The sequence below is a fragment of the Pecten maximus genome, chromosome 5 (assembly GCF_902652985.1).
Source record: "Pecten maximus chromosome 5, xPecMax1.1, whole genome shotgun sequence".
NCBI lineage: Eukaryota > Metazoa > Mollusca > Bivalvia > Pectinida > Pectinidae > Pecten > Pecten maximus.
Genome location: NC_047019.1, coordinates 36,221,020 through 36,248,380, shown reverse-complemented (window position 1 = coordinate 36,248,380; position 27,361 = coordinate 36,221,020). Strand labels below are relative to the sequence as shown.

The 27,361-nt window shown below is 35.1% G+C and overlaps 1 protein-coding gene across 1 annotated transcript; it reads right to left on the bottom strand.

The window, feature by feature from the left end:
• Positions 1 to 1,254: 1,254 nt before the first annotated feature.
• Positions 1,255 to 27,324, bottom strand: LOC117327916 (replication protein A 70 kDa DNA-binding subunit-like). Its single transcript, XM_033885159.1, has 17 exons — positions 27,199 to 27,324; positions 24,656 to 24,703; positions 24,213 to 24,294; positions 23,941 to 24,049; positions 23,417 to 23,532; positions 20,557 to 20,616; positions 15,382 to 15,438; positions 13,475 to 13,589; positions 12,979 to 13,150; positions 5,918 to 6,110; positions 5,514 to 5,653; positions 5,132 to 5,348; positions 4,531 to 4,658; positions 4,193 to 4,306; positions 3,742 to 3,849; positions 2,987 to 3,073; positions 1,255 to 2,573 (listed from the first exon to the last, which is right to left on the bottom strand). Exons 1-17 carry the CDS (start codon positions 27,229 to 27,231, stop codon positions 2,472 to 2,474), a joined length of 1,881 nt encoding a protein of 626 aa, XP_033741050.1. The 5' UTR covers positions 27,232 to 27,324; the 3' UTR covers positions 1,255 to 2,471.
• Positions 27,325 to 27,361: the final 37 nt, after the last annotated feature.

Below are 27,361 nucleotides of genomic sequence, written 5' to 3'. Positions count from 1 at the left end.
GTAGCAATATAAAAGCTAGCCCCTGATGTAATCTACAAATAATATAATTACATAACCTCTGTATCATTAATACTTTTTGAGTTATGGTCATTTTAAACTTCTCAGGTATGATGTCGTAGTGGCCATTTTGGATTTCGTGACCTACTTAATTTTGTTACTGGAACTTCTTCAGATCTTTATATGAAAAATACTTAAATGATTTTAAACATTGCTTTTACCATTTTGGCACAATTTCACCCACAAAATCAAGTGTAGAAGAATAAGAATAATAATAATAATATAAACATAACAGAAACAATAGGTCTTTTCACCACTATTGGTGAAAAGCGCTAATTACAAAGTATTGATTTTATGTCAGTTGACTCCTCGTTTAATTCCGACCAACTCTGCTTCATTTCATAACAAAATGTTCATCAGTGAAAAAGATGCAAAAGCTGACTTCAACCTCAGTATGCATCTTTGTGAATTGAATCTGCTAAATCCATAAAAAAGTATTTGTCGACAGACAGTGATTACTATAGGGCACCTGTACCTCTGTGTGCCGAGTGGTTAAGGTGTCCCGACACTTTATCACTAGCTCTCCACCTCTGGGTTGCAAGTTCGAAATCCACGTGGGGCAGTTGCCTGGTACTGACCATAGGTCGGTGATTTTTCTCCAATCACCGGGTACTCTGGCTTTCCTCCACCTCCCACAACCAGGCACGTCCTTAAATGACCCTGGCTGTTAATAGGACGTTAAACAAAATAAACCAAACCAAACTGTGTGCCCTAATGCTTCCTTGGTCATATTAAATCTGATGTACATTTTTTCTAAAATACTTTTAAAACCAGCTTGAAAATTCAACATGAATCAAACAAGAGGTCTAATGTGCTTGCGATTCTCAACGTTTTGAAGTGAAGACTTTGTTGGAAGATTTAAATGAATTCGAATTTTCATGTTATGGATGTGGCCCATGTGAATTTTGGTATTTGTAAACAAATACGGTATTTGAAATTTTCAAATCTGACCCGTGATCGTTAAACATTATGATTCATTCCTTTAAACAAGCTTGATAATATAGCAATCATCCATCATCTCCACACAGAAGATCTTTGAGCCTCTTAGTGGAAGACATACACTAATACAGCACTATGGCACAAGATTAATTGCCTCAATTAGTTTATAATTATGAAAACAAACACTTACAGATGAATGTACATGTATTTATTGTAACTACTACACTCTTCCTATAATTATGAAAACAAACACTTACAGATGAATGTACATGTATTTATTGTAACTACTACACTCTTCCCCTCTTCCTCGAACCCAATACATATACTATGATTCACACCTGGAATCATTGAATATGCATGGCCATAGTAGATGCTTTACGTTCTCTAACAATCACCTAAACATAGTAGAATGAAATCAAAACTGTTTAACAGAAAATCTAGGTATAATGCAATAAAAACGCTTTTAAAATGTCTGTCTAGATTCATGCAAAAAAATTAAAACAATTGGCTGTTTCTACTGAAAATATCTCTAAACAACATCATTGTTCAGCATTTAATATTCCTGTCATCATAATGTATTAGAACATGATTATCACACAAAGTAAATAAAACAAAAATCAAAGAAATAACAATAAGAAATCAAGTTCTCCACAAGTTTCATAATTTACTGGTATGAAGTAATGCTGAGAACACATCTAACCTATGAAGTACATCTTCCAGAAAGTACATCTCAAAATGTTAAGAATTTTCCCAATTCCAAGGGCTTTTGTTTGCTTTTGATATCTATACCTTGTCTGCATCCTTGAAAGATATGACAAAAGATTATCGAGGAGCTGCATCCAAATCAAAACATTGAAAACCTTCACTGGTATGTTGTCACACATTAACTTAAACCTAGCATCAAAAGTAATCACAAAATTCTGTCGAGGTGGCAGATTTGTCAAATATTAATGGATGGTAGTTTGTACAGGGCCTTTTGTCATAACTTACACAGGTTTGCAGGTGTACAAGAGCAGAACATTTATTTTAAAATGAACCGAACTGATGATACATCCAATATATGAAATTCTAGCACTATCTCAATTCACTATTTACAGGTCAATGCATCAACCAGATGCCACAAGGAACAAGGTCAATACTACTAACAGATACACATCATGAAGTCTTCTATATATATATACATTATGTATACCTTTATATACAGACATGTACAGAACATCTGCTTCCAAATTGGCAAATGGTACAACATGCATACACACACAGTTGGTGGTGTAACGTACCCACAAACACTTTGTTTTAATGTTTTTAACCAATCAAATTCATGGTCTGTTAGTGACAGCATCCTTCTGTGTATTGTTTTCTTCTTTGTCACTATCACACATATTAAGAGCACGGAACTGTTTCAATACTCTATCATATGACATATAAATATGTTATTACAACGATCACATTATCACCGAGCACAAGGTCCATGTTCACAGTGCAAGTTTGTTGATTTCTTCCACTAAGCGGTGGCCATAATCTTTCCAGTTGACAGGGTTCGCGTTCACACATATTGTCTTTAATCTGGTCTCATCCTGAAAACGGAATTGTATACACAGTTATTTGTTAGATTTCTATATTTTATCGCAATGATATAGAGGTTAAGTATCTGTACAAACTATTGTCCCCTGTATATGGTAATGTTGAACACCACCATGTACACACTTCAATAAACATCAAATGAGCGAGCATGGCTCTATTCCTCGTATCAATATAACTTTTAAGTGTATCGTTTCAAGGAATTTGCATAGAATAAGCATTTATCAATTTGTTAGATATTTTCCTTAAATGACCCTTGAAAGTAACCTATTTCATTTCTATGTTCTTTACCACAAAAAAAAAATCTATGAATAATTTGTATTTCATATATTATGTTACATGCAAATAACTTGATTTATTTAAAACATAGCCTTGATGTGATGATTTTACAGTAACTGGGACCACTTACATTGTAGGTCTCCATTTTTGCTCTTAATTTAAAAATGTAGGACTTGAACATGGCATCTTGGAACACTTGATCAAATGCAGCTTCATCCTAAAAACAGAAACAAAGATAATTCTTAGAACACACAAATACCATTAATAGAATGGTTCCAAATATCAGTACTTCATCAGGACTTTCAGAGAACTTTCAGAGATATCAATATCATACAATCATTATCTAGACCACCGTTACTGCATGTGGAGAGTTACTTCCCTTGGAATATCACTAGAGATCCACGAGTTTTTGATATTTGAAGTTGACAAATATCAATTTGGTCACCAAGCATTTGCTTGGAGATTTACTTTTTTTAAATGCTTATTCAGTCAAAATGAAGAATTTAGAGATAATGATTGACCATATCACCTCAAATGAGATTGCATACACAATAGTCCATATCACCTCAAATGAGGTTGCATACACGATAGTCCATATCACCTTGAATGAGGTTGCATACACGATAGTCCATATCACCTCAAATGAGGTTGCATACACGATAGTCCATATCACCTTGAATGAGGTTGCATACACGATAGTCCATATCACCTCAAATGAGGTTGCATACACGATAGTCCATATCACCTTGAATGAGGTTGCATACTTGATAGTCCATATCACCCCGAATAAGATTGCATACAGAATGATTACTCTAGTCTATATCTTGTTTACAGAAATCTTCTTAGAAACAATTGTTAATTCAGAGCCTTTTTGTAGTCACTTACAGAATCCTTCATGTCCCCAAGTTCCTGAGCATTCTTCCCCAGTAATAGCTCAGCAGACTCCTGGAAACAGGTCACCCATTGGTTGTCCGAGTAGTCTGCGAGATTGGCCTGTAATAATTCATAGTATACAAACATCTGGTTATCCACAAATCTACTTTTTTTCAAAAGAACTTTGTTTTATCATGGTTTATTTGATTCATGAACATTAATTTAGATGATTTGTACCATTTTAACAGACACAAAGCAACCAAGTTAAACATTTACCCCCCAAAAAATAAGGTAGTATACAACAGCCAACTTAATCATACTGCTAATTTTCTGTACAGAGGGCATATCACAAATCAGATGTTTTCCTAAAGGAAACATTATTTGGGTAGGATTCGTCTGACCATATTTTTTAAGGTTTAAACAGCATTAAAGCAAAAATTAACAAGGTCAGCGTTCAACTTACAGACAAAATCATCCTCCACTTGAAATTGGGAAATTCCCTGGAACACTTTTCACACCTGAACATGCCGTTTCCTTGGTCAATTAGTTTCTTATTGCAGCTTTCTGTTGGACAAGCCTGAAATCATAATTATATATACAAAGTTACAAACTTTGTTACTCATTCAGACAAGATTAAGGTCATATATATGTCAAATAAAGCAACTTTTTTTTTTTGCATTGTCAGCTGAATTTTATTTCAAATCAATGCATTAAATGAATTTTCTTTATGATATTCACATGATTACATATTCAATTTATAGAATTCATTCAAATTTAACCGGTATTCATAGCTGATCTAACCTTATACATGCAGTTCTCCTTCCGCAGGAAGATCAAGGTTCCTTTAGAAGTGAAATAGTCTGCCTTCTCTCCACCCCCGATATTTTGAGACTTGACATCAGCAAAGGTCATCCAATTAGTACCACTTCCTGTTAGAATAAAATATCCAGACTTTAGCAATGAGATACGTAAATGTTTATATGTGCCTATGTAGAGTTTTGAAGGCGTATTTTTTAGTGAATTAAATCACAGCTGTTTCATCATACTATAAAATTTGAAAATTCAATTGGCGAAGAATTTTCAATAAAGGCTGGTTTATCTTGTGGATGCGCTAGTTTTCATTAATCAGCAGACACCCTGCAATTGGTACTTTTCACAGACCAAGCACACAAATCAAACTACTCTTTTTACCAGCATTGGCTCTTCTATTTAAGATCATAAAACAGAACAAACGGATACTACCTCAACAGATATCTTCGGATATCAAAGTTTTCTCCATTGAGACCAGAATGGCTTTTATAAGCAAATGTAAACTTTAACAAAGCTACGGATTCACAAGCATGGCCATTTGATGACAGTTTTGAGAATGTTTTTGAAATGGGGATATTTAAATCTTGCATACCTGATCCACTGCCACCTTCACCCCTAAAGCTCTGGAAGTCAATGCTTTGTCCCTCCGAGTCGAACCAGCTTCTCAATTGGAAAGCAATCTTCAGGTCAGTGGGGTTCATTAACACCTGACTACTGGCTAATACAGACAGAGACCTTCCTCCAAAATCTGACAGACGTGCTCCCTTTACAGCCATAACAGGGTGACCATCTCCATTAAAATTCACAGCCTAAAACAGTCATTATTTCATGGTAAGTTTTATGTCCGTTGAAGTTTTATTTCTATTAATACTTCCAATATGTTTAAGCATGTACAAGTAAAGAAACATCTAATATTTGTATTGTATCATAAGCTCGCCTACAATTCATTAAATTATTAAAAGAAATCAACTTACCTCATTTCCCCATAGTGTCAGGTTGACTGACATGCCAGATTGGTCAACCAGAGTTAAGTCCCTTTTCGTAATCTCCTTCTGACTCTGTCGTCCGGTCACAGTCCCTACTTCATTACAGCTTTTTACGACTCCTATCACATCTACAGAACAGGTATAAGGCTCTTTATCATCTCTAGCATTTAATAATAATTATTATAAACATACAACTGAAGTCATTTATTGTATTTCAATCACTCTTATGGTTTGATTAGTTTTTAGTTAGATGCTCTCTGTGAAATGCTACAATTAAATGCAGACAAGATTTTGACCAGAAACACAAGTTTCACTAGAGCTGAACAGAAATATTAATTCCAAATATAGATATGAGAAATACATGATACTGACATACAAACAGGGTAACTTACCTACAAGAGAATTGGCATCTTTACTATCAAGTTCTTTGAGGGCTACAAATTGGAAGTTAATGCCTGGTAAATCAACATCTTCTGTGCAGGGCTCAATGGTCGTGTCCTGATTAAAGGTCATCTCATAGTCATTCTGTACATTACTGTACTGTTTATTGGCAGTCTTCAGTGTTCCTCGACTCACATAGTAGACCTTCAATGATAAACAGTATTCTATCATTGAACTCACAAAGAACTTCAATGACAAACAGTATTCTATCATTGAACTCACAAAGAACTTCAATGATAAACAGTATTCTATCATTGAACTCACAAAGAACTTCAATGATAAACAGTATTCTATCATTCAACTCACAAAGAACTTCAATGACAAACAGTATTCTATCATTCAACTTGCAGAGAATTTCAATCAGTATTTTATCATTCAACTCGCAAAGAACTTCAATGATAAACAGTATTCTATCATTCAACTCACAAAGACCTTCAATGACAAACAGTATTCTATCATTCAACTCGCAGAGAACTTCAATCAGTATTCTATCATTGAACTCACAAAGAACTTTAATGATAAACAGTATTCTATCATTCAACTTGCAGAGAATTTCAATCAGTATTTTATCATTCAACTCGCAAAGAACTTCAATGATAAACAGTATTCTATCATTCAATTCACAAAGAACTTCAATGATAAACAGTATTCTATCATTCAACTCGCAGAGAACTTCAATCAGTATTCTATCATTCAACTCGCAAAGAACTTCAATGATAAACAGTATTCTATCATTCAACTTGCAGAGAATTTCAATCAGTATTTTATCATTCAACTCGCAAAGAACTTCAATGATAAACAGTATTCTATCATTCAACTCACAAAGAACTTCAATGATAAACAGTATTCTTTCATTCAACTCACAAAAAACTTTAATGACATGTAAGTTTACATTGTTATTTTTTTCTTCAGTGTAAGATTTCAAGAGTAACTGACTTCTCTTGAAGCTTGAAATGAAACAGTATATTTCATATTCTACAATTCACATAAAACTTCAAATTGAGTAATACATATAATATTTATATTGTGAAGCCTTAAATAAGCATACGAAAAAAAAATAAAATCAAAGGGCCAAAGGCCCTGAGAAACGTCAGGGTCTGAGGTCATAAAATAAAAAATTTAAAATTGAATTTATAGTTAGACAGCTACATTTGTATTAGATGAAATGTCTTAATCTGGTTATTCCTATTATATATATATTAAAGAAAACATGTATGATTACATCTATATTTACATCGAGTCCATCACTAAAATACTTAACATATTTATCTGCTGAAAAGTTTCCAATAGCTGAGTATAGTTCTTTCTCTGACCTAATTATCTAATGTTTGTGGAAGATTATTGATATAAATGTACTTCTGAATCAGTAAAGCTGCTTGTAAACTTGAAAAAAAAATCAACTGTAGGACGGTTTATTAACAGTTACATGTACTGTACAACCAGAGATATAATCCAAGATGTACACACCCTAAGTTTTTTTATCTATACCATAAGATGTTAATTAGGCCTAGCAAACACCTATTTTATTACCCCTAGTAACATCGAAAATGCATATTTCACCTCCGATATAAAACTACGGTTGCGCTGTCGGTCACGCTGTCCGATGAGACATATATAGGCCTACAGTTTTGACAAACAAAATGCTAGTACTGTGGTACATCAGTCACGGATCATAATCCTTAACAAGATTCTTTTAAAATAAACAAATAATAATCTAATTTAACAAAATCCTCATGAAAAACGACATTGTAGTTTGTTACAACTTGCCATCAATTCCTGTTGACATTTCTTGCGTATTCTAGCGACATACAAATAAATATGAAACTGTGAACGGTCGCTGGTTTAATTACATTAGACATAACCGCCATTTTGGCTGATGATCACGTGACAGCTGAAGTTATCCCTGTTTCGCTGCAGAACTATTTATAGATTTGTAAACATTTGACTACGTAAACACGGTTGGTTTTAGGCTTATATGAAAAAAAATTAATGTTCCTGCATATGATCTCAGGATGAACAGCTTTTATGAGTCTAAGACATGTGGACAGCTTCTCTGTGGACGCATGTAAATTTCCACGACGATCAAACTGAATTTTTTTACTTTCGTTTTCAAGGCAGGATTGAGACAGAACTACGTAATCCTACGCCAACAAAATTGCATATACTGATGAGGAAAATGTTTATATTTATAGTCTAAAATAGTTTAGAACACCGAAAATTCATATTTCATTTTAAGTAATTGCAGTAAACACGGGAACCATCGGTTAAATGGTGTCAATAATTGCTGTGTTAAAATAGGAACTATATGTGGCTGCGGATGAATATCATTTGTATTACAGAAAAGAGAAGTTGTTAGCCGGAAACAAATGTGTGATTAACAACATTTACCCACGACTATAACGGCAGGTGCCAAAGGCATCCTGACGTTAAATCAAAGTACTGAAAGTACTGAAGACACAAACGAAAACAAATTATTTTAACTGCTTTTGTTTAGTGGGGACATGGTCAACTTTGTATGGAACATCACCAATACCTGATTAGGACTAGGACAAAATATTGGCAAGAAAAGAAATTCATATCTACTTTTGATTGCAAGTGCGTCTTGGCAGCTAATTGTCAGAATAGGTACTCGGGTAATCTTATTTGACATCTTCAATGGGTTAATGTATACGTAGTTGTAGATGTAATATGAAGGTCCTAGATTACCTGTAAAATTAATGAGGCCTTTCTTTTAAACTTTTGAGGATCCCATGCCTATAAGCGCTTCACAAATTATCATTATCATTAGCATTTGAAAAAATATTTATACATTTGATGTAGCGCCCCATCTAGCTACCAGCTTTTAGATAAGAGAGAGCTCAGGTTAAAAACATTTGTGTGATTGTTTTAGGATTTTATCGTGTGTGTGAGCCCTGGTTTGAATGATGTTATTTCAAGGTTTTGAATGATATTTTGTGGCAGATTGTTCTATTCCTTCAGTACCTTCTGTAAAATAGCGATAACAAACTTCAATTGTCAAAATACAATATGGCTGCCTGTCGGCCATGTTGTTTTCCGATTAGTCTCAAAATGCAATATCCATAACTAGGCACCGAGGGGAGCCTACAAATAAAATTTGAGAAAGATCCCTTCAGCACTTTCTGAGAAATAGTGATAACAAACTTCAATTGTCCAAATCCAAGATGGCTGCCTGTCGGCCATATTGTTTTCCGATTGGTCTCAAAATGCAATATGCATAACTAATGTAAGCACCAAGAGGAACCTACATATGAAATTTGAGAAAGATCAATTCAGTGCTTTCTGAGAAATAGCAATAACAAACTTCAATTGTCAAAACCTAAGATGGCTGCCTGTCGGCCATATTGTTCTCCGATTGGTCTCAAAATGCAATATGCATAACCACCCACCAAGGGGAACCTACATATCAAATTTGAGAAAGATCCCTTCAGCACTTTTTGAGAAATATCGATAACAAACTTCCATTGTCCAAATCCAAGATGGCTGCCTGTCGGCCATGTTGTTTTCCGATCAGTCTCAAAACGCAATATGCATAACTAGGCACCGAGGGGAACCTACTTTTGAAATTTGAAAAAGATCCCGTCAACACTTTCTGAGAAATAGTGATAACAAACTTCAATTGACAAAATCCAAGATGGCTGCCTGTCGGCCTTATTGTTTTCCGATTGGTCTCAAAATGCAATATGCATAACTAATGTTAGCACCAAGAGGAACCTACATATGAAATTTGAGAAAGATCAATTCAGTGCTTTCTGAGAAATAGCAATAACAAACTTCAATTGTCAAAACCTAAAATGGCTGCCTGTCGGCCATATTGTTTTCCGATTGGTCTCAAAATGCAATATGCATAACTAGAAACCAAGAGAAACCTATGAAATTTTAGAAGATCCCTTCAGTACTTTGAGAAATAGCGTTAACAAGAATTGTTTACGGATGGAGGGACGGACGGACGGACCAGTGACGCAGGGCGATTTGAATAGCCCACCATCTGATGATGGTGGGTTAAAAACACCTGGGTCTGATAAACAGACTCTGGAGGCATAGAATGCGGACGTAGACAGGGCAGGGTATACCATCACGACAGGCACATTAAACTAAGCACTATATTCAAAACTTAGAATTACATGCTCATATCAGCTCAGACTTGAGACAGTTTCTTAATCGCTCATTAGAGTGAACATGATTTTCATATAGCACTCTACGTTATATGTTTACACTCCATACTGTGTAGCTAAAAATAATCTATACAACAAAAACACATTCATTCACATGTACAGTTCAAATCAATTTGAAGTGGAATTTTGTTTTTCACTTATGTACATTGCATCAAATATTCTCCGCAATAGTATATGTACCATATACATAACTGTAACTGCATGATACATATATATATGTATGTATGGTATATATATCATGTTAATTAATGTTAGTGAGATGTGAATGTAGCTATATGTATTGATATCATTGATTTCAAAATCAGAGTTTTTTTTTTTAATCTGCAGCATCTGTCAGATGAAAATGTAGTTCGAATGCCCAAACTGGATGAACTGTACATGTAGTAGCATTCTTCAAAGTCCATTATGAATGCTTTTCATACAAATGTATTTCTTTCAATTGTTCATGTGTTTAAATTATTAGAACACTGAAGTAATTTTTATTTTCATAAAAATGGAAGTACTGCTTATCTTTAAAACTAAATTGGATATTGATAAGATAAATTTGCCAAAATGTTAAAAATCAAACCTTATTAAGTAGAATCTAAACAGTTGTAAATGGCTAAGCCCACTATTCTTAACAACAAAATTACTTATTTTGATTCTCTGTCAAATATAATCAGGTTACTTGAAGACTTTGTCGGAAAAGTTAACACATATATACATTATTAATAGTTGCTTTAATTAAATTAATCTGAATTTGAACATTAAACCGACTTAACAATTTAAATGAAAAAAATGTGTTTTCACCATTTACCATAATTGACAAGAAGAAAATAATTATTTAACTCAACCTATGATATAGTATGTAACAGCCATCAAGACAATACTATTATCTTTAGTCATGCCAAGTTATTTCACAATAGGATATATGCACAACACAAAAAAGTTTTACAAATTTTTGTTGTTTAGAAGAATAATGAACTTAGTAATTTTTGCTGTTCTTCTCAAATAATATGTACTAGTGTTGTAAAGAAAAAAAGATTAAATAATAATAATAAATCTAAGTTAGAATAAATTATTTGCATTGATTTATCAATACTATACTGTGCATTAGTTTAAAGGTTAATTTAATTCAGAAGCTGAAATGATTTAAGACAGAAAAAACCGCAGATGTAGGAATATAACATTTCCACTGCCTTTAAATATTTCTGGTTAAATTTAGCAATCAGTACATTTCCATGAAAAATGGTGTTTTCTAAAGAGTTACTGCCCTTTAACCGTCCCTGAAGCGTTCAAAACTCCACCAAACATAATAAAGGTCTATGTAGATGTACATCGTAGACCCCTTTCTTTTTTTATAATATGCTTCGACTGTTATGTAATATTTCAAATGATAATGATAGATCATTTTCTATTTTTTTTAAACCATCACGAATATTAGAAAAAAAGAATCAGTCGCTATAATTAGAGATGAAATTTTCAGTGACGTCTACATCTGCATGCAGACAGCCACGTTAATGCGGTACGCGTTCTGTAAACGAAAAACTTCATGTGCATTACGTAGGATATAATCAATAGATCCGAAGTCAATATTAATATTCACAAGTCCATTTGACATTTCGAAACCCTATTCAGTGAGAATTTATTTAACTTTTTATTTGCAAACATGCGTATGGTACTCGACTGCCGTTGTTGTGATATTGTCATGATGAATAGACAACTTTTTTTCTTTCGTAAAAAAACATCTATATAATCTAACCATCTGCAGACTACATCAATCACATGCAAGTTAATATTTCAGTGAGAAAATGACATTCAAAGTTGGGTTTGATCACCTACTCTTTCTTTTATTATTGTTTACATTACTGAAAGATGGCGGACAAAATCGGATGCTGGATGAGTGATTTTTCAATGTACAAAATAACAACGATATTCCGACGAAACTTTATCAATATTATAACCCATTCAGTAACATGCCACCAAAGAAAAAAAACCACATAGATGTCGATGATGAAAATTCAGCGTGATGTTAGTAGATTTTTCTTCCGGGTCACAGGTAAGCAGCAATATGGCGCCAGCGAAAAGTCGATTGTATCATTCCGCGTGAAATCTAATGCGTTCAACGCGGAAAAATATTCTTACGTATCATCGACAGAACATACTTAAATTAAATACTTTGAAAACTATCTATTTGTGAGGTTCTGTTGTTTTGTCATATATCTAACGAAACTGCAGTGTTGCATTTGACTCCGTAAGTCACGGGACTATTTTTTTTTTGCGATAGAATATGATTGTGAAGTGGCAGTGGAAGTTGTGTCAGAGCGAACGAAGATGCCAAAAAAAAACACATTGTCCTGTCAGCTTCTAAAATACAACAAAACAAAAGGTGATTTTTTTTAATAGCTGAACTTCACTGTATGTCATTTTTTATCGCGAAGTTAAACAAATATTTACTGCATAACATTACGGAGTTACTGTAAAGCAACGTTTAGATTGGCCAACAGCAGTATCCGCCAGAGCCCTCAAAAGCGCTGACATAGACTCAAACTTACGTTTGTGTCTACGTTTGTGTCAACAAAACAAAAGGTAATTTTTTTATAGCTGAACTTTACTATATGTCATTTTTTATCGTGAATATTTACGATATTTACAAATATTTACTGCATAGCATTAAGGAGTTACTGTAAAGCAACGGTTAGATTGGCCAAGGCAGTATCCGCCAGAGGGCATCGTAGATTTTGTCAGCTACACCTCAAAAGCGCTGACATAGACTCAAACTTACGTTTGTGTCAAAAAAATCGACACCATTTCAATGATCAAAAGAAGCTCTGCTATACCTTATTCATTTCCAGCATGTCGTAGAATTTGTCTACAGCCTCATTGAAACCTGTTGCACGAATTTCTCCCGACTCATCTGTAAAATTGACACTGAACAGCTTTCCTTCCCCTCGAGAATTGCTCCATGTTCTTACACTGCCTTTCTGCGTTATTCTTGCCCTGATTCTCCATCTGAAACAAAGCTTTTCTTCTCAATGTTTTGACACACTGGTTTTATATAACTCTCCATATTTCCTAGTAAAACAGGACACTGATGAAACCATTATTGGTATTAAAGTATCCAGAGACTGCTTTGATATTCAGCTCAACTCTGAAGGTTACTTTCAAAACTCAGTTTACTTTAAAGAGCATTTCTATCATGACCAAAATCAACTTTTTGTTTGCAAACTCTTCAGTTTATAATACAAAACCAAATAAAATGAGGCTTTATGTGACCTCTTACATATAGGCATTATAAGGTTCAAATGGGTGAAACATGTCCAATATTGACTATACCTGTTCTGGTAGGGCGTGAGTGAGGAGATGGTATGTACACGATTACTGCCTGGTGTTGTGGGTGTAGAAGGCCCCTTCATACTGTAGTTTCCTCCAGCTCCTTTGTTAGTGTTCCCTGTCATGAAGATTTCAATTTGGATGATGTTGGGTGTTCACTACATATAGTCATAGCAACTATATAGTCACAGTAACTATAATAGTCATAGTAACTAGTCATAGTAACTATATAGTCATAGTAACCATTTGAAGTAACTATAAGTCATAGTAACTATATAGTCATAGTAACCATTTGAAGTAACTATAAGTTATAGTAACTATATAGTCATAGTAAACATTTGAAGTAACTATAAGTTATAGTAACTATATAGTCATAGTAACCATTTGAAGTAACTATAAGTCACATTAACTATATAGTCATAGTAACCATTTGAAGTAACTATAAGTCAAAGTAACCACAGGTCTTTCTCTATATAAAGTTTTATGTAATGAATAGCTGTAAATTCCATAGTATGTAAAGTGACCAAATTTTGTTCACCAGCCTCCTAAATCGTTGCTGGTAGGGGTGAAATTTTGTTCCAAAACCAATAACAACTATATGTACTAGTATATACAATGTGCTGCATGACATCAGCAATCACTACAAATAAAGAAATGTTTGAAGTTACAATAGAGTGGTCAGTGGTTCTAGCTCCTTATATTACTCGCGAATAAAGTTTGATGATCCAAATCACGAATGATGCATTAGTTGACATAGTGTATTACTGTCATAATTTTTTGTTGCATTCTTTTTCACATAGAGAGTTAAAAGTACATATCATCTGAATGTACTATGAGTTTTGTTTTAACAATCGAAGATAAACGAACATATTTAATCTGAATCACTTTCAGGACATGTTTCATTTTTTTGCAAACAATTTTTCACAAATAACTTTGCTTTAAAATGTCAATACAATTGTTTCATATTTAATAATTCATATTTTTTCATACGGTATAATAAACATGATTGTGTAGAGAAGTTTTTGTTCAGACTTATTGCTTTGGGTAGATGAATACCACTGACTTAACTAAATTAACCAATGAATTTCTTCATTATCAAGCATATGGAATCTGTACACACAAAAGGATATTTACACAATTGAAAATGCGCAATGCAGAGCCACAAAACAGATACCCAGATTAAAGGAATTAAGTTATGAGAACAGATTAAGGAAACTAAATTTACCAACGCTGAAGCACAGAAGGTTACGCGGGGACATGATACAGGTATATAAACTAACACACGGGTACTACGAAACTTCTGTAATGGAAGAATTCCTCAATGTAAATGTTAACAAAAGAACAAGTCATAGTCTACCACTAGAGAAAGGAACATATAAATTAAACGTAAGGAAACATGCATTTAAAGAAAGAGTGGTCAACCATTGGAACTCTCTGCCAAATGATGTCGTCACATCACTGACATTGAAAACATTTGAAGCCCGGCTGGATGAGTACTGGGGACAACAAGAATGCTTTTTCAACCATGAAATAGACAATGATGAACTTATCCACTGTCGGGAGAACATTTTATCTGGATATACATGCATAGGCATTTGCCTGCGTCCAGTATTATTATTACCTTACTTTTGACAAGATGAAGACATGATCTTGTAGCCAAACAGTATGGTTAAGAGATTTCAACTCCATACAATAGGCATCATAAGTAGAGTGTGTACAAAATTTCAATGACTATAATATACACCTATATATACTGTATTTGTTCTGGACTTTGATTCAAAGTAGGGGACAGGTTTATAGCATGACAATTATAATTAGTTGGAGTGTCTTATTCCATGACTTGAGCTTCTTGGCAGAAAATTTGGTCATTGCCAAGATGACAAATTAATATGTGAAAATTTCCCCAATACCTTTATATGGGTTTGCTGGTGGTGACTGCTTGGTGGTATTTTGCTTCTGGCTCACACCTGATGTACAAACAAAAACGTTCTTGTTAGGCAATTTATAAGGCTAAATACAAGTTTGCCTTTCTCCACAGCAGTTCTGATAAAAACTTGTTTATTACACTTCATTTTGATTTTTTTAAGATTGCCTGTCTCTTTTTCTGGTAATGATGTTCTTCAGGGATCCATCTCCAAAGCTGTTGTATCATGCTCCCATACCAGTATTTGGTGGGGGGTTAGCACTGACAGACAGATCTCTCCTCAGGAACTCATTCTTTACTGCTACTGTTTGCTAACATAATCATGAAGTAATACTTTCTACTATACAAGACAATATCTGACAAAGTTTAAAATGTGACTGCAAAATATTCTAGAACTTGTTTTTAAATGACGGCACTCAAATGGAAATTTTAGCAGAGGAATTTTCAAAAGCAGTATGACTGAAACAAATTACATGTAAATAGTACAACTTTCATGTTAATTGTGATCCAAAAACTTTTATGTTAATTGTGATCCAAAAGCTATCATTCACTGTTGATGTCTTAGTTTCTTTTTGTAACTTCAAGTAAAGCATACAACTGCAGACAATACTGATGTCAAAAGTTTCAGGTACTTTAAATATATAATCAGCTCACATCTTCTAAGGTTATTTTGACAATACTTGTTCAAAACAGATTATATTATGCTACATATACAGATAATTCACTACATCATACAATAACAAGAGATCCCAGAGGGATCTTGGCGCCCACCATTGAATGATCTTCATAGGTTCCATGTCAGATTGATCTTTTCTCTACTTTTCCCTTCATTTTACTAATCTGTGCAAATTGAGACATCCCTCCAGTACTTTTCAAATAAGGGAATCCTAGCTATATGAGAAATTTGAGATTTAACGATAATGGCTGTTTGTTTGCCAGGTTGTTTTCAGGACAGACTGGTCCAAAAATGCAATACAAGGGACTAAGGGGAACCTACTTATGAAATTTGAGAAAGATCCATTCAGTACTTTGAGAAATAGAGATAACAAACTTCAATTGTCAAAATCCAAGATGGCGGTCTGTCGGCCATATTGTTTTCCAATTGATCTCAAAATGCAATTAGCATAACGACGCACCAAGGGGAACCTCCATATGAAATTTGAGAAAGATCCATTCAGTACTTTCTCAGAAATAGCGATAACAAACTTCCATTGTCAAAATCCAAGATGGCTGCCTGTCGGCCATGTTGTTTTCTGATTGGTCTCAAAACGCAATATGCATAACTAGGCACCAAGGGAAACCTACATATGAAATTTCAGAAAGATCCATTCAGTACATTCTCAGAAATAGCGATAACAAACTTCAATTGTCAAAATCCAAGATGGCTGCCTGTCAGCCATGTTGTTTTCGGATTGGTCTCAAAAAGCAATATGCATAACTAGGCACCAAGGGAAACCTACATATGAAATTTCAGAAAGATCCATTCAGTACTTTTTCAGAAATAGTGATAACAAACTTCAATTGTCAAAATCCAAGATGGCTGCCTGTCGGCCATGTTGTTTTCCGATTGGTCTCAAATCGCAATATGCCTAACAAGCCCCAAGGGGAACCTACATATGAAATTTGAGAAAGATCCCTTCAGTACTTTCTCAGAAATAGCGATAACAAACTTCAATTGTCAAAATCCAAGATGGCTGCCTGTCGGCCATTTTGTTATCCGATTTGTCTCAAAACGCAATATGCATAACTAGGCACCAAGGGGAACCTTCATATGAAATTTGAGAAAGATCCCTTCAGTACTTTCTCAGAAATAGCGATAACAAACTTCAATCGTCAAAATCCAAGATGACTGCCTGTCGGCCATTTTGTTTTCTGATTGGTCTCAAATCGCAATATGCATAACTAGGCACCAAGGGGAACATACATATGAAATTTGAGAAAGATTCCTTCAGTACTTTCTCAGAAATAGCGATAACAAACTTCAATTGTCAAAATCCAAGATGGCTGCCTGTCGGCCATTTTGTTTTCTGATTGGTCTCAAATCGCAATATGCATAACTAGGCACCAAGGGGAACCTACATATGAAATTTGAGAAAGATTCCTTCAGTACTTTCTCAGAAATAGCGATAACAAACTTCAATTGTCAAAATCCAAGATGGCTGCCTGTCGGCCATGTTGTTTTCTGATTGGTCTCAAAACGCAATATGCATAACTAGGCACCAAGGGAAACCTACATATGAAATTTCAGAAAGATCCATTCAGTACATTCTCAGAAATAGCGATAACAAACTTCAATTGTCAAAATCCAAGATGGCTGCCTGTCGGCCATGTTGTTTTCGGATTGGTCTCAAAAAGCAATATGCATAACTAGGCACCAAGGGAAACCTACATATGAAATTTGAGAAAGATCCCTTCAGTACTTTCTCAGAAATAGTGATAACAAACTTCAATTGTCAAAATCCAAGATGGCTGCCTGTCGGCCATGTTGTTTTCCGATTGGTCTCAAATCGCAATATGCATAACTAGGCACCAAGGGGAACCTACATATGAAATTTGAGAAAGATCCCTTCAGCACTTTCTCAGAAATAGCGATAACAAACTTCAATTGTCAAAATCCAAGATGGCTGCCTGTCGGCCATTTTGTTATCCGATTTGTCTCAAAACGCAATATGCATAACTAGGCACCAAGGGGAACCTTCATATGAAATTTGAGAAAGATCCCTTCAGTACTTTCTCAGAAATAGCGATAACAAACTTCAATTGTCAAAATCCAAGATGGCTGCCTGTCGGCCATGTTGTTATCCGATTGGTCTCAAAATGCAATATGCATAACTAGGCACCAAGGGGAACCTTCATATGAAATTTGAGAAAGATCCCTTCAGTACTTTCTCAGAAATAGCGATAACAAACTTCAATCGTCAAAATCCAAGATGGCTGCCTGTCGGCCATTTTGTTTTCTGATTGGTCTCAAATCGCAATATGCATAACTAGGCACCAAGGGGAACCTACATATGAAATTTGAGAAAGATTCCTTCAGTACTTTCTCAGAAATAGCGATAACAAACTTCAATTGTCAAAATCCAAGATGGCTGCCTGTCGGCCATGTTGTTATCCGATTGGTCTCAAAATGCAATATGCACAACTAGGCACCAAGGGGAACCTTCATATGAAATTTGAGAAAGATCCCTTCAGTACTTTCTCAGAAATAGCGATAACAAGAATTGTTTACGGACGGAGGGACGGACGGACGGACGGACGACGGACCACGGACGCAGGGCGATTTGAACAGCCCACCATCTGATGATGGTGGGCTAAAAATACCACAGTAATGCAGAATCTCATTGAACCATACATATATAGCCAGATCGCGAAATTTTAATTTATTAAAATACAGTTCATTCCTTTTAATCTATATTGCAAAGTTTTTACATAATAGTATATTAAGTACAAAAGAATCAATTACTAAATAACATTTAACAGAGAGGATGTGAAAAATTCTATTTATAGTAACGATGTCCTCATTCCCCTTTTTACTTTTATTAATGTTGCATCATAATGATGACAAAAGAATTCTTTTAAAAGTTTGAATGCATGTAAATAATGATATCAATCATGAAATAAGAAATAATTAAGTTTATAATAACATTTATTGTATAAATACATAATGCCATCCTTATAACATATAACTGAACAAAACGAGTGAACACATGTTGTGCTGCTGTAAAACTTATAAACAAAACTATATATAATAAACATCAACCCCAGTAAATGACTACTGACTAGATATATATATATATATATCATGTATCAACATTCATACAATTGTCGTTTTATAATCTCATTTGTCAAATTTAGTAAATGACTACTGACTAGATCAAATATATATCATGTATCAACATTTATATAATTGTAATTACATAATCTCATTTTTCAAATTAATAATATAAAGTAGCTTAATTAGAGATATTTAATTAGGGAAGGATTGCTCTACATAATGAATACCCAATACATTTCAACTAGGCTATTCCAGACAAGAATATGATGGTGCATGTCACAATGTCATTTTCCAAATATAAAAGTCAATTTCTTATAATTTTCAGAATTCCTTAAAATGGACAAGACAGAAAATAAACAGAAGTGTCTCCTAAACACTCACACATTTTTATCTGGAATAGTATTTACATATTTCAACGTGATAAACAAGTATTTTCATTATGAAAAATTATTTCTCCTCTCTAAATATGGACAAAATTAAGGTGGCAGTTTATGATATCACAGATCAACATTTTGTAAATACACAGAATTAATTCATGTCAGATTCAGTATCATTCACAAATATGCAAACTGAAAAGTTCACAAGGTCTATTCAAAATTTTACCAAATAAAAAATAAAATGTATATTTTCAGCGCTATTCCAGAATTAACCCTATAGGAGACACTGGACCCCACCACCAATCTAATTAATAGAAGGAAAGGTATCAAATTTTGATTTAACCATCTGAAGTGTCTACTAACCCCCCCCCCCCCCCCCCCATGATTAACATGAAATAACCTAGACATTTCTCAGTTATCAATGGAGAATTCCATAAGACTCACAGGTGATTTGTCAAAAATTTATAAGTGTTCATTTTACTTTGTTTTGAAAATAGCACAATTAAATAGAAACAGTATGAAAACATCAAACATTGCAAAAACTTCTCTGGCATCTATAAAGGATAGTAAATTTCACAACCATTGAATAAGCCTACCTGCATATTGTCACAAATTGTAACATTTGAACATTTCACATAACATAGTCTCTCATTTCACATTTTTCAAATGTGGAGTCATTGGAACCTGGACAGAATCTTGTTTTTGGTATTGAATTGTTTTGCCCATTCACAATTTTAAGTGATGTATATCTGACAGATCAATATGTACACACACATTTTCTGCATGCTGAAATCTCCCCTATTACAGTTCTTTTAACACTATCACTGTTAGTAAATTGTTTCAATTAAAACTATCCACACATTTTTCTCTGAATGCCATCAAACAAAACAGTCCTTTCATGCTTTTTTGTCCTCTAGCAGCTGACATATTTGTTCAAAAACTTTGGGTTTTGTGACCCATCTATGTAAAAGGTCAAAGTCAGAATTGGAGCTATCACAATCGGGCTTACCCATGTAACTCTGACCACCAGGCTCCTGCTTCGGCACCAGAGGAGGGACCTGCGCGGAGTCTGAAATATCCAAGAAGTAAAAACCCTCAACTCAGATAATCATTGTACATGGCACACACCTATACCTACTCAATCTTATGATTTTGAAGCAATGTACATTCTTCCCTGCCACTTCAAAATAAAAAAATTTCATAAATATAAAATATTTCACCAAATTTCAATAAAAATTTCAAATTAGGAGATATCAACTTCCCTCTCAATGAAATATTCTCAATTGTAAGGTTTTTTTTTATTATCAATATAAGGACAGGAGAGAAAACCAGAGATCCCAGAGGGATCTTGGCGCCCACCATTGAATGATCTTCATAGGTTCCATGTCAGATTGATCTTTTCCCTACTTTTCCCTTCATTTTACTAATCTGTGCAAATTGAGACATCCCTCCAGTACTTTTCAAGGGAATCCTAGCTATATAAGAAATTTGAGATTTAACGATAATGGCTGTTTGTTTGCCAAGTTGTTTTCAGGACAGACTGGTCCAAAATTGCAATACAAGGGACCAAGGGGAACCTACTTATGAAATTTGAGAAAGATCCATTCAGTACTTTGAGAAATAGAGATAACAAACTTCATTTGTCAAAATCCAAGATGGCGGTCTGTCGGCCATATTGTTTTCCAATTGATCTCAAAATGCAAGAAGCATAACGAGGCACCAAGGGGAACCTCCATATGAAATTTGAGAAAGATCCCTTCAGTACTTTCTCAGAAATAGCGATAACAAACTTCAATTGTCAAAATCAAAGATGGCTGCCTGTCGGCCATGTTGTTTTCAGATTGGTTTCAAAACGCAATATGCATAACTAGGCACTAAGGGAAACTTACATATGAAATTTCAGAAAGATCCATTCAGTACTTTCTCAGAAAAAGTGATAACAAACTTCAATTGTCAAAATTCAAGATGGCTGCCTGTCGGCCATGTTATTTTCAGATTGGTCTCAAAATGAAATATGCATAACTAGGCACCTAGGGAAACTTACATATGAAATTTGAGAAAGATCCCTTAAATACTTTCTCAGAAATAGTGATAACAAACTTCAATTGTCAAAATCCAAGATGGCTGCCTGTCGGCCATGTTGTTTTCAGATTGGTCTCAAAACGCAATATGCATAACTAGGCACCAAGGGAAACTTAAATAAGAAATTTCAGAAAGATCCCTTGAATACTTTCTCAGAAACAGTGATAACAAAATTCATTTGTCAAAATCCAAGATGGCTGCCTGTCGGCCATGTTGTTTTCAGATTGGTCTCAAAACACAATATGCATAACTAGGCACCAAGGGAAACCTACATATGAAATTTCAGAAAGATCCATTCAGTACATTCTCAGAAATAGCGATAACAAACTTCAATTGTCAAAATCCAAGATGGCTGCCTGTCGGCCATGTTGTTTTGGATTGGTCTCAAAACGCAATATGCATAACTAGGCACCAAGGGAAACTTACATATGAAATTTCAGAAAGATCCCTTCAGTACTTTCTCAGAAAAAGTGATAACAAACTTCAATTGTCAAAATTCAAGATGGCTGCCTGTCGGCCATGTTATTTTCAGATTGGTCTCAAAATGAAATATGCATAACTAGGCACCTAGGGAAACTTACATATGAAATTTGAGAAAGATCCCTTAAATACTTTCTCAGAAATAGTGATAACAAACTTCAATTGTCAAAATCCAAGATGGCTGCCTGTCGGCCATGTTGTTTTCAGATTGGTCTCAAAACGCAATATGCATAACTAGGCACCAAGGGAAACTTAAATAAGAAATTTCAGAAAGATCCCTTGAATACTTTCTCAGAAACAGTGATAACAAAATTCATTTGTCAAAATCCAAGATGGCTGCCTGTCGGCCATGTTGTTTTCAGATTGGTCTCAAAACACAATATGCATAACTAGGCACCAAGGGAAACCTACATATGAAATTTCAGAAAGATCCATTCAGTACATTCTCAGAAATAGCGATAACAAACTTCAATTGTCAAAATCCAAGATGGCTGCCTGTCGGCCATGTTGTTTTGGATTGGTCTCAAAACGCAATATGCATAACTAGGCACCAAGGGAAACTTACATATGAAATTTGAGAAAGATCCCTTCAGTACTTTCTCAGAAATAGCGATAACAAACTTCAATTTTCAAAATCCAAGATGGCTGCCTGTCGGCCATGTTGTTATCCGATTGGTCTCAAAACGCAATATGCATAACTAGGCACCAAGGGGAACCTACATATGAAATTTGAGAAAGATCCCTTCAGTACTTTCTGAGAAATAGCGATAACAAGAATTGTTTACGGACGGACGGACGGACCACGGACCACGGACCACGGACGCAGGGCGATTTGAATAGCCCACCATCTGATGATGGTGGGCTAAAAATCAACATCACTGGTTCTTTGGGTAAGTTTTGGTTAAAAAGTACTTGCCCAAGAATGAAAAATTGTGCGCCAATTTAACTGTATTAGTAGCGCCAATTTAACTGTATTAGTATTATCTTCAATAACCTAAGGGAAAGGGTAAAAACAACAACAAATTTTGCACTTGCGAATTTGGCAAGTAGTCACCAATACCTTTTTGTCCATACCTAACTAAATAACCTTTACTTCAGTAACCAAATACACCAACAAACTTAAATAGTTCCAAAACATGCACTGAAACCTTTTTTGCATTGACTGATAACTCAAGCCAAAGATTTTAACTATGAAAGATGCCAGTATCTGAAAGGATGACAATATATGCCTACTCTACAATAATATGGTAGGGATATTGGCTTGGAATTAGACAGACTGCAAAAATTTGTAAGTATTTTAAACTAACTATGGCCATTCTTGTCTGCAGTTGGTTGAGCCTTAAGCTGTTGAGGATTCCCTAGGCGCTGTCCCACATCTGAACCCTTGGCCAGGACAGAAACGTCCAACAGGATCATCACTCTCCTACAACACAGTGTCACACATTAACAAAGAGACAAAGTCATTTATGCTAGGTAACATAATTATCAAATGAAATAAACTAGTATTACCTGTAAACAGGTACCTTAAATCCCTCCAGCTAAAAAGTTCAGTCTTTTTCCAATACAAAATTGACTGTACTTAACTTTCATTTATGCAAAACTTAAGTTGATGTAAAAAAATGAAATTTCACACCTTTTGAAATACAAGACCAGTACTTCTTAATGAAAGTTAACATATGTCATTAAACCATAGAATCAACTACTAATCCTTTGCACCAGCATCATAAGGGTATTTCAAAATTTTGCAGCATTTTAAAATATATTGAAAAACATCTCCACACATAGGTGTCCATGCTCCATGTTTTATCAGTAGGTTTTAATGTAAACTCACTTGTCTCCCTGGATTGTGTTGCACAGGTAGCGATTCACCTTCACAACAGCTAAGTTGTCCATGTCACCACTTTCCATCAAAGTGTTCAACTGTGTTGCCAACATGGCATCTGTCAACATGAAAACATTCTTCTAAATCAGCATCTACATAAGACTTTGTTAAAACATCACAAACAAAAATGATTTGATATGTTATTTTATAAAACTGTTAATTTTCAAAATTCTTTGATAGAACACTTCTATTAATACTGTATTTTTTGTACTTTTACTTACGTGAATATGATGTCTCTCCATCAGACAACAGGAGTCTATATCTGTCCGCAGTTGAGCCTTGGGCAGATATTCGTTTAGAACTCTGAAACCAATGGTAAGTTATATTGAAACAGTATCACAATTTCAAATATCCATTATAATACATACTAAATGAGGTCTGAATACAACTATAAAACATGGCAGCTCATAAAAGCCAAATGTAAAATTGTTAAGAGATGTGTGGTATAACATGCTCCTAGTTTGACACACAGCTACTTTTAGCATTATCATCCTAATTGATATGGGACAAGCATATTGTAATATGTATGCTGCATACTATTTTTGGAAGAATGCAACAGGGATATGACTCCATTAAACTTTCTGTCCACAAATTTGCCTCTAGCCAAATCTACTTGGGTGAATTTTAAACAAGTTAAAACCATTACAGCAATATTAATACTTACAAGAACTTGTAAAACAGGGTGGGCGACAGACTCTCCTCCAATGATGGACTACAATAAAAATAACATTTACTATTTCAGTATTTAATGACAATTTTACTTTACCATTGCACTGTTATGAACTTATATGTGGAGCTTCTACTTCTAAATGGTTATATGACCAACTTCAACAAGTTGAAGAAAGGTATAAGTGTAGTGGAACTGGACTGGGTCGATCATCGGCGACCAGGTAGCTCAATTGGTAGAGCATCCAGCTAGTTTGGAGGTCCCGGGTTTGAACCCCGGTCTGGCTGTGCATTTTTCCACTTCTACTACATTTGGTGCCTGTAATCAAACCTTGTTTAAAGTGAGGTGAATACTTGACAAGGGGATACCCGAACCTGGGTTGTGAAGTTTTTAGGTCCTCGGGGTCAAAGACTTTAAAAAGGGAAGGAGGAGTGTAGCAGAACTGGACTGGGTCGATTATCGAAGACCAGGTAGCTCAATTGGTAGAGCATCCAGCTAGTATTACCCCGATCTGGCCATGCATTTTCCCACTCCTACTACATAATGTCACGAGGGAGAAAGAGATTAAGTTTATATACATATTTAATCTTAAGGCTCCAGTGACAGGTGTCAGCAGATTTAAAAGTATCAGTAGAAATTTAATCTTAATGTATTTGTGTACATGTTTTTGATATGTGTTATGTATATAAGTATATAAATGTCTGGGTTTTTTTTTTGAGTCTGGTATAGAGGGCTATAAAATGTCCTGAACAAGAAATAAACTTATCTTATCTAGCAGTAATATCAAATGTCTCAGAACGTTGCTGAAAGTTTAATTCCATTATCATGGTATTGTGTTATCGTGTATATGCGATGTCATTGAATCTTCATTTGACTTGACTCTGTGGTTGAACCACAATCCGTATTTTCTGACGATTTCCCTATATAAATCTATATAAACACATGTAGTATATTTCGTGTAGTATATTTCGTTATTCTATTGTATTTAGTTAGAAATGTTAGTGTTAGTAGTTTTAGTGGTTCAAGTTTATGTTGACCATGAGTAATTAGATGGGGTGCCCTATTTGCCCTACATTGCCGGACTTAATTATGTACATGCCGACCGTGAGATTTTAGGCACTGTAATACACCGGTCATTCACTGATAACGTTTTAATTACCTTGATCCGTGGCTACTGGTCTACGTTTGACACTGGCTTCGGGAAATCACTCTGGGGGTTCCTTATAGGTCCTCTGTCTATATTACCTATGGTCATCATATACTCATCCCTAATTACCATCTAAATGTTTACGTGTATGTGTATCCACATATTTAGGTCAACGGACCGCCTGCTCTCACAGTTTGCCCGACTGCTCCGACAGGATTTGGTCAAGTTATGTCAGAAGGTCAGTTCAGGACATCTTTGCCCGATCGGGCAATCGTTGCCCGACAGACTTCAGTATATAAGGAAGAGTGAGAGAGAGCTCGGGGAGTTCAGATTTGAGGTGCCTAGGTGTTGTATGTTGGATTGTGCTGGATATGTTTGAGAGGGATTTACCTCAAACTGTGTAACTGTTGTACATGTTGACGATACTGAATACAAGAGTCTGAAACTGGGAGACGGTGTTGTTTTGTGATGTTCTCGACAGCCCACGAATACTAAATTATCCAAAACTCGGACATTGTAGCGAGTGCACGACGCTACCACTGAGGGCATTGCCGAGTGACTCCGGAACTGTGACACGGTTGTTGAGTTCGCCGGGGGTTTTCCATCTTCGCTAGCCAAGGCTTCTGATTACGTTACACTACACGAACCATTGGCAGATATAGTCGTGTTCAAACCGTCGTGCCCTGGCAATCCCAGGGCACCCAATCAAATCGCGTTTTACATCCAGGCTTGGTTTCACAGTAAACAAAAATTGCGGCGCCCAGTGCAGAGCTACATCGTCGACTATGTCATGACATTTTACCTAAAAACAGAGACGTACAATCTATGGGAAACATTCGCAGTGATTGATCAATTAATAGAAGTCATTGATCACATATCTCATCAAAATGACACACGCCTTCATGTGCGTTTGTAAACATCACCGATGAAGTAAATTGGTAACGTTCGTTTTGATTGGTCGAAAATTTAATGTGTAAAGGGTGGTAATTTCGAATCTCCGCTAGAGGGCCAGAACTGACACCTATATCTGCCAAGGGTTCGTGTAGTGTAACGTAATCAGAAGCCTTGGCTAGCGAAGATGGGGGTTTTCGCGCTACACAGTTACTTGTTGACAGGAGTATGATGGAAGAGAATAAATCGTTTTACAGCAAATCAGATACTTAAAAAGGTTTATAATGATATCTTACGTTGTGGTATTAGAAACCAAATTAGAATTAAGCATCTGTTTGGTTTTATTTCTTACTCAATATGCTTAAAAAAAGCTCACACTCATATCCACAAGCCATGATAGGAGCTCGACAAATAAAATCAGAAGTGCTTTGCTGGTGGAGCGAAACATGAAACCAAAGTGAAGTTTTATCAACAATTTTAAGACTAATATACGTTCATTTACCTCTAGAGCCCCTGCTGTCAGTTGTTCGGTCATTTCTTTCTCTGTTAAATGCGTTGTTTTTCTTTATACTGCTTCGTTGACAAAATGTGCGATTTCCCGCTATTTCATAAGTTTATTTACGCATGTGCCACACATAAACTTCCGGTGGTGGTAGAATGACTGA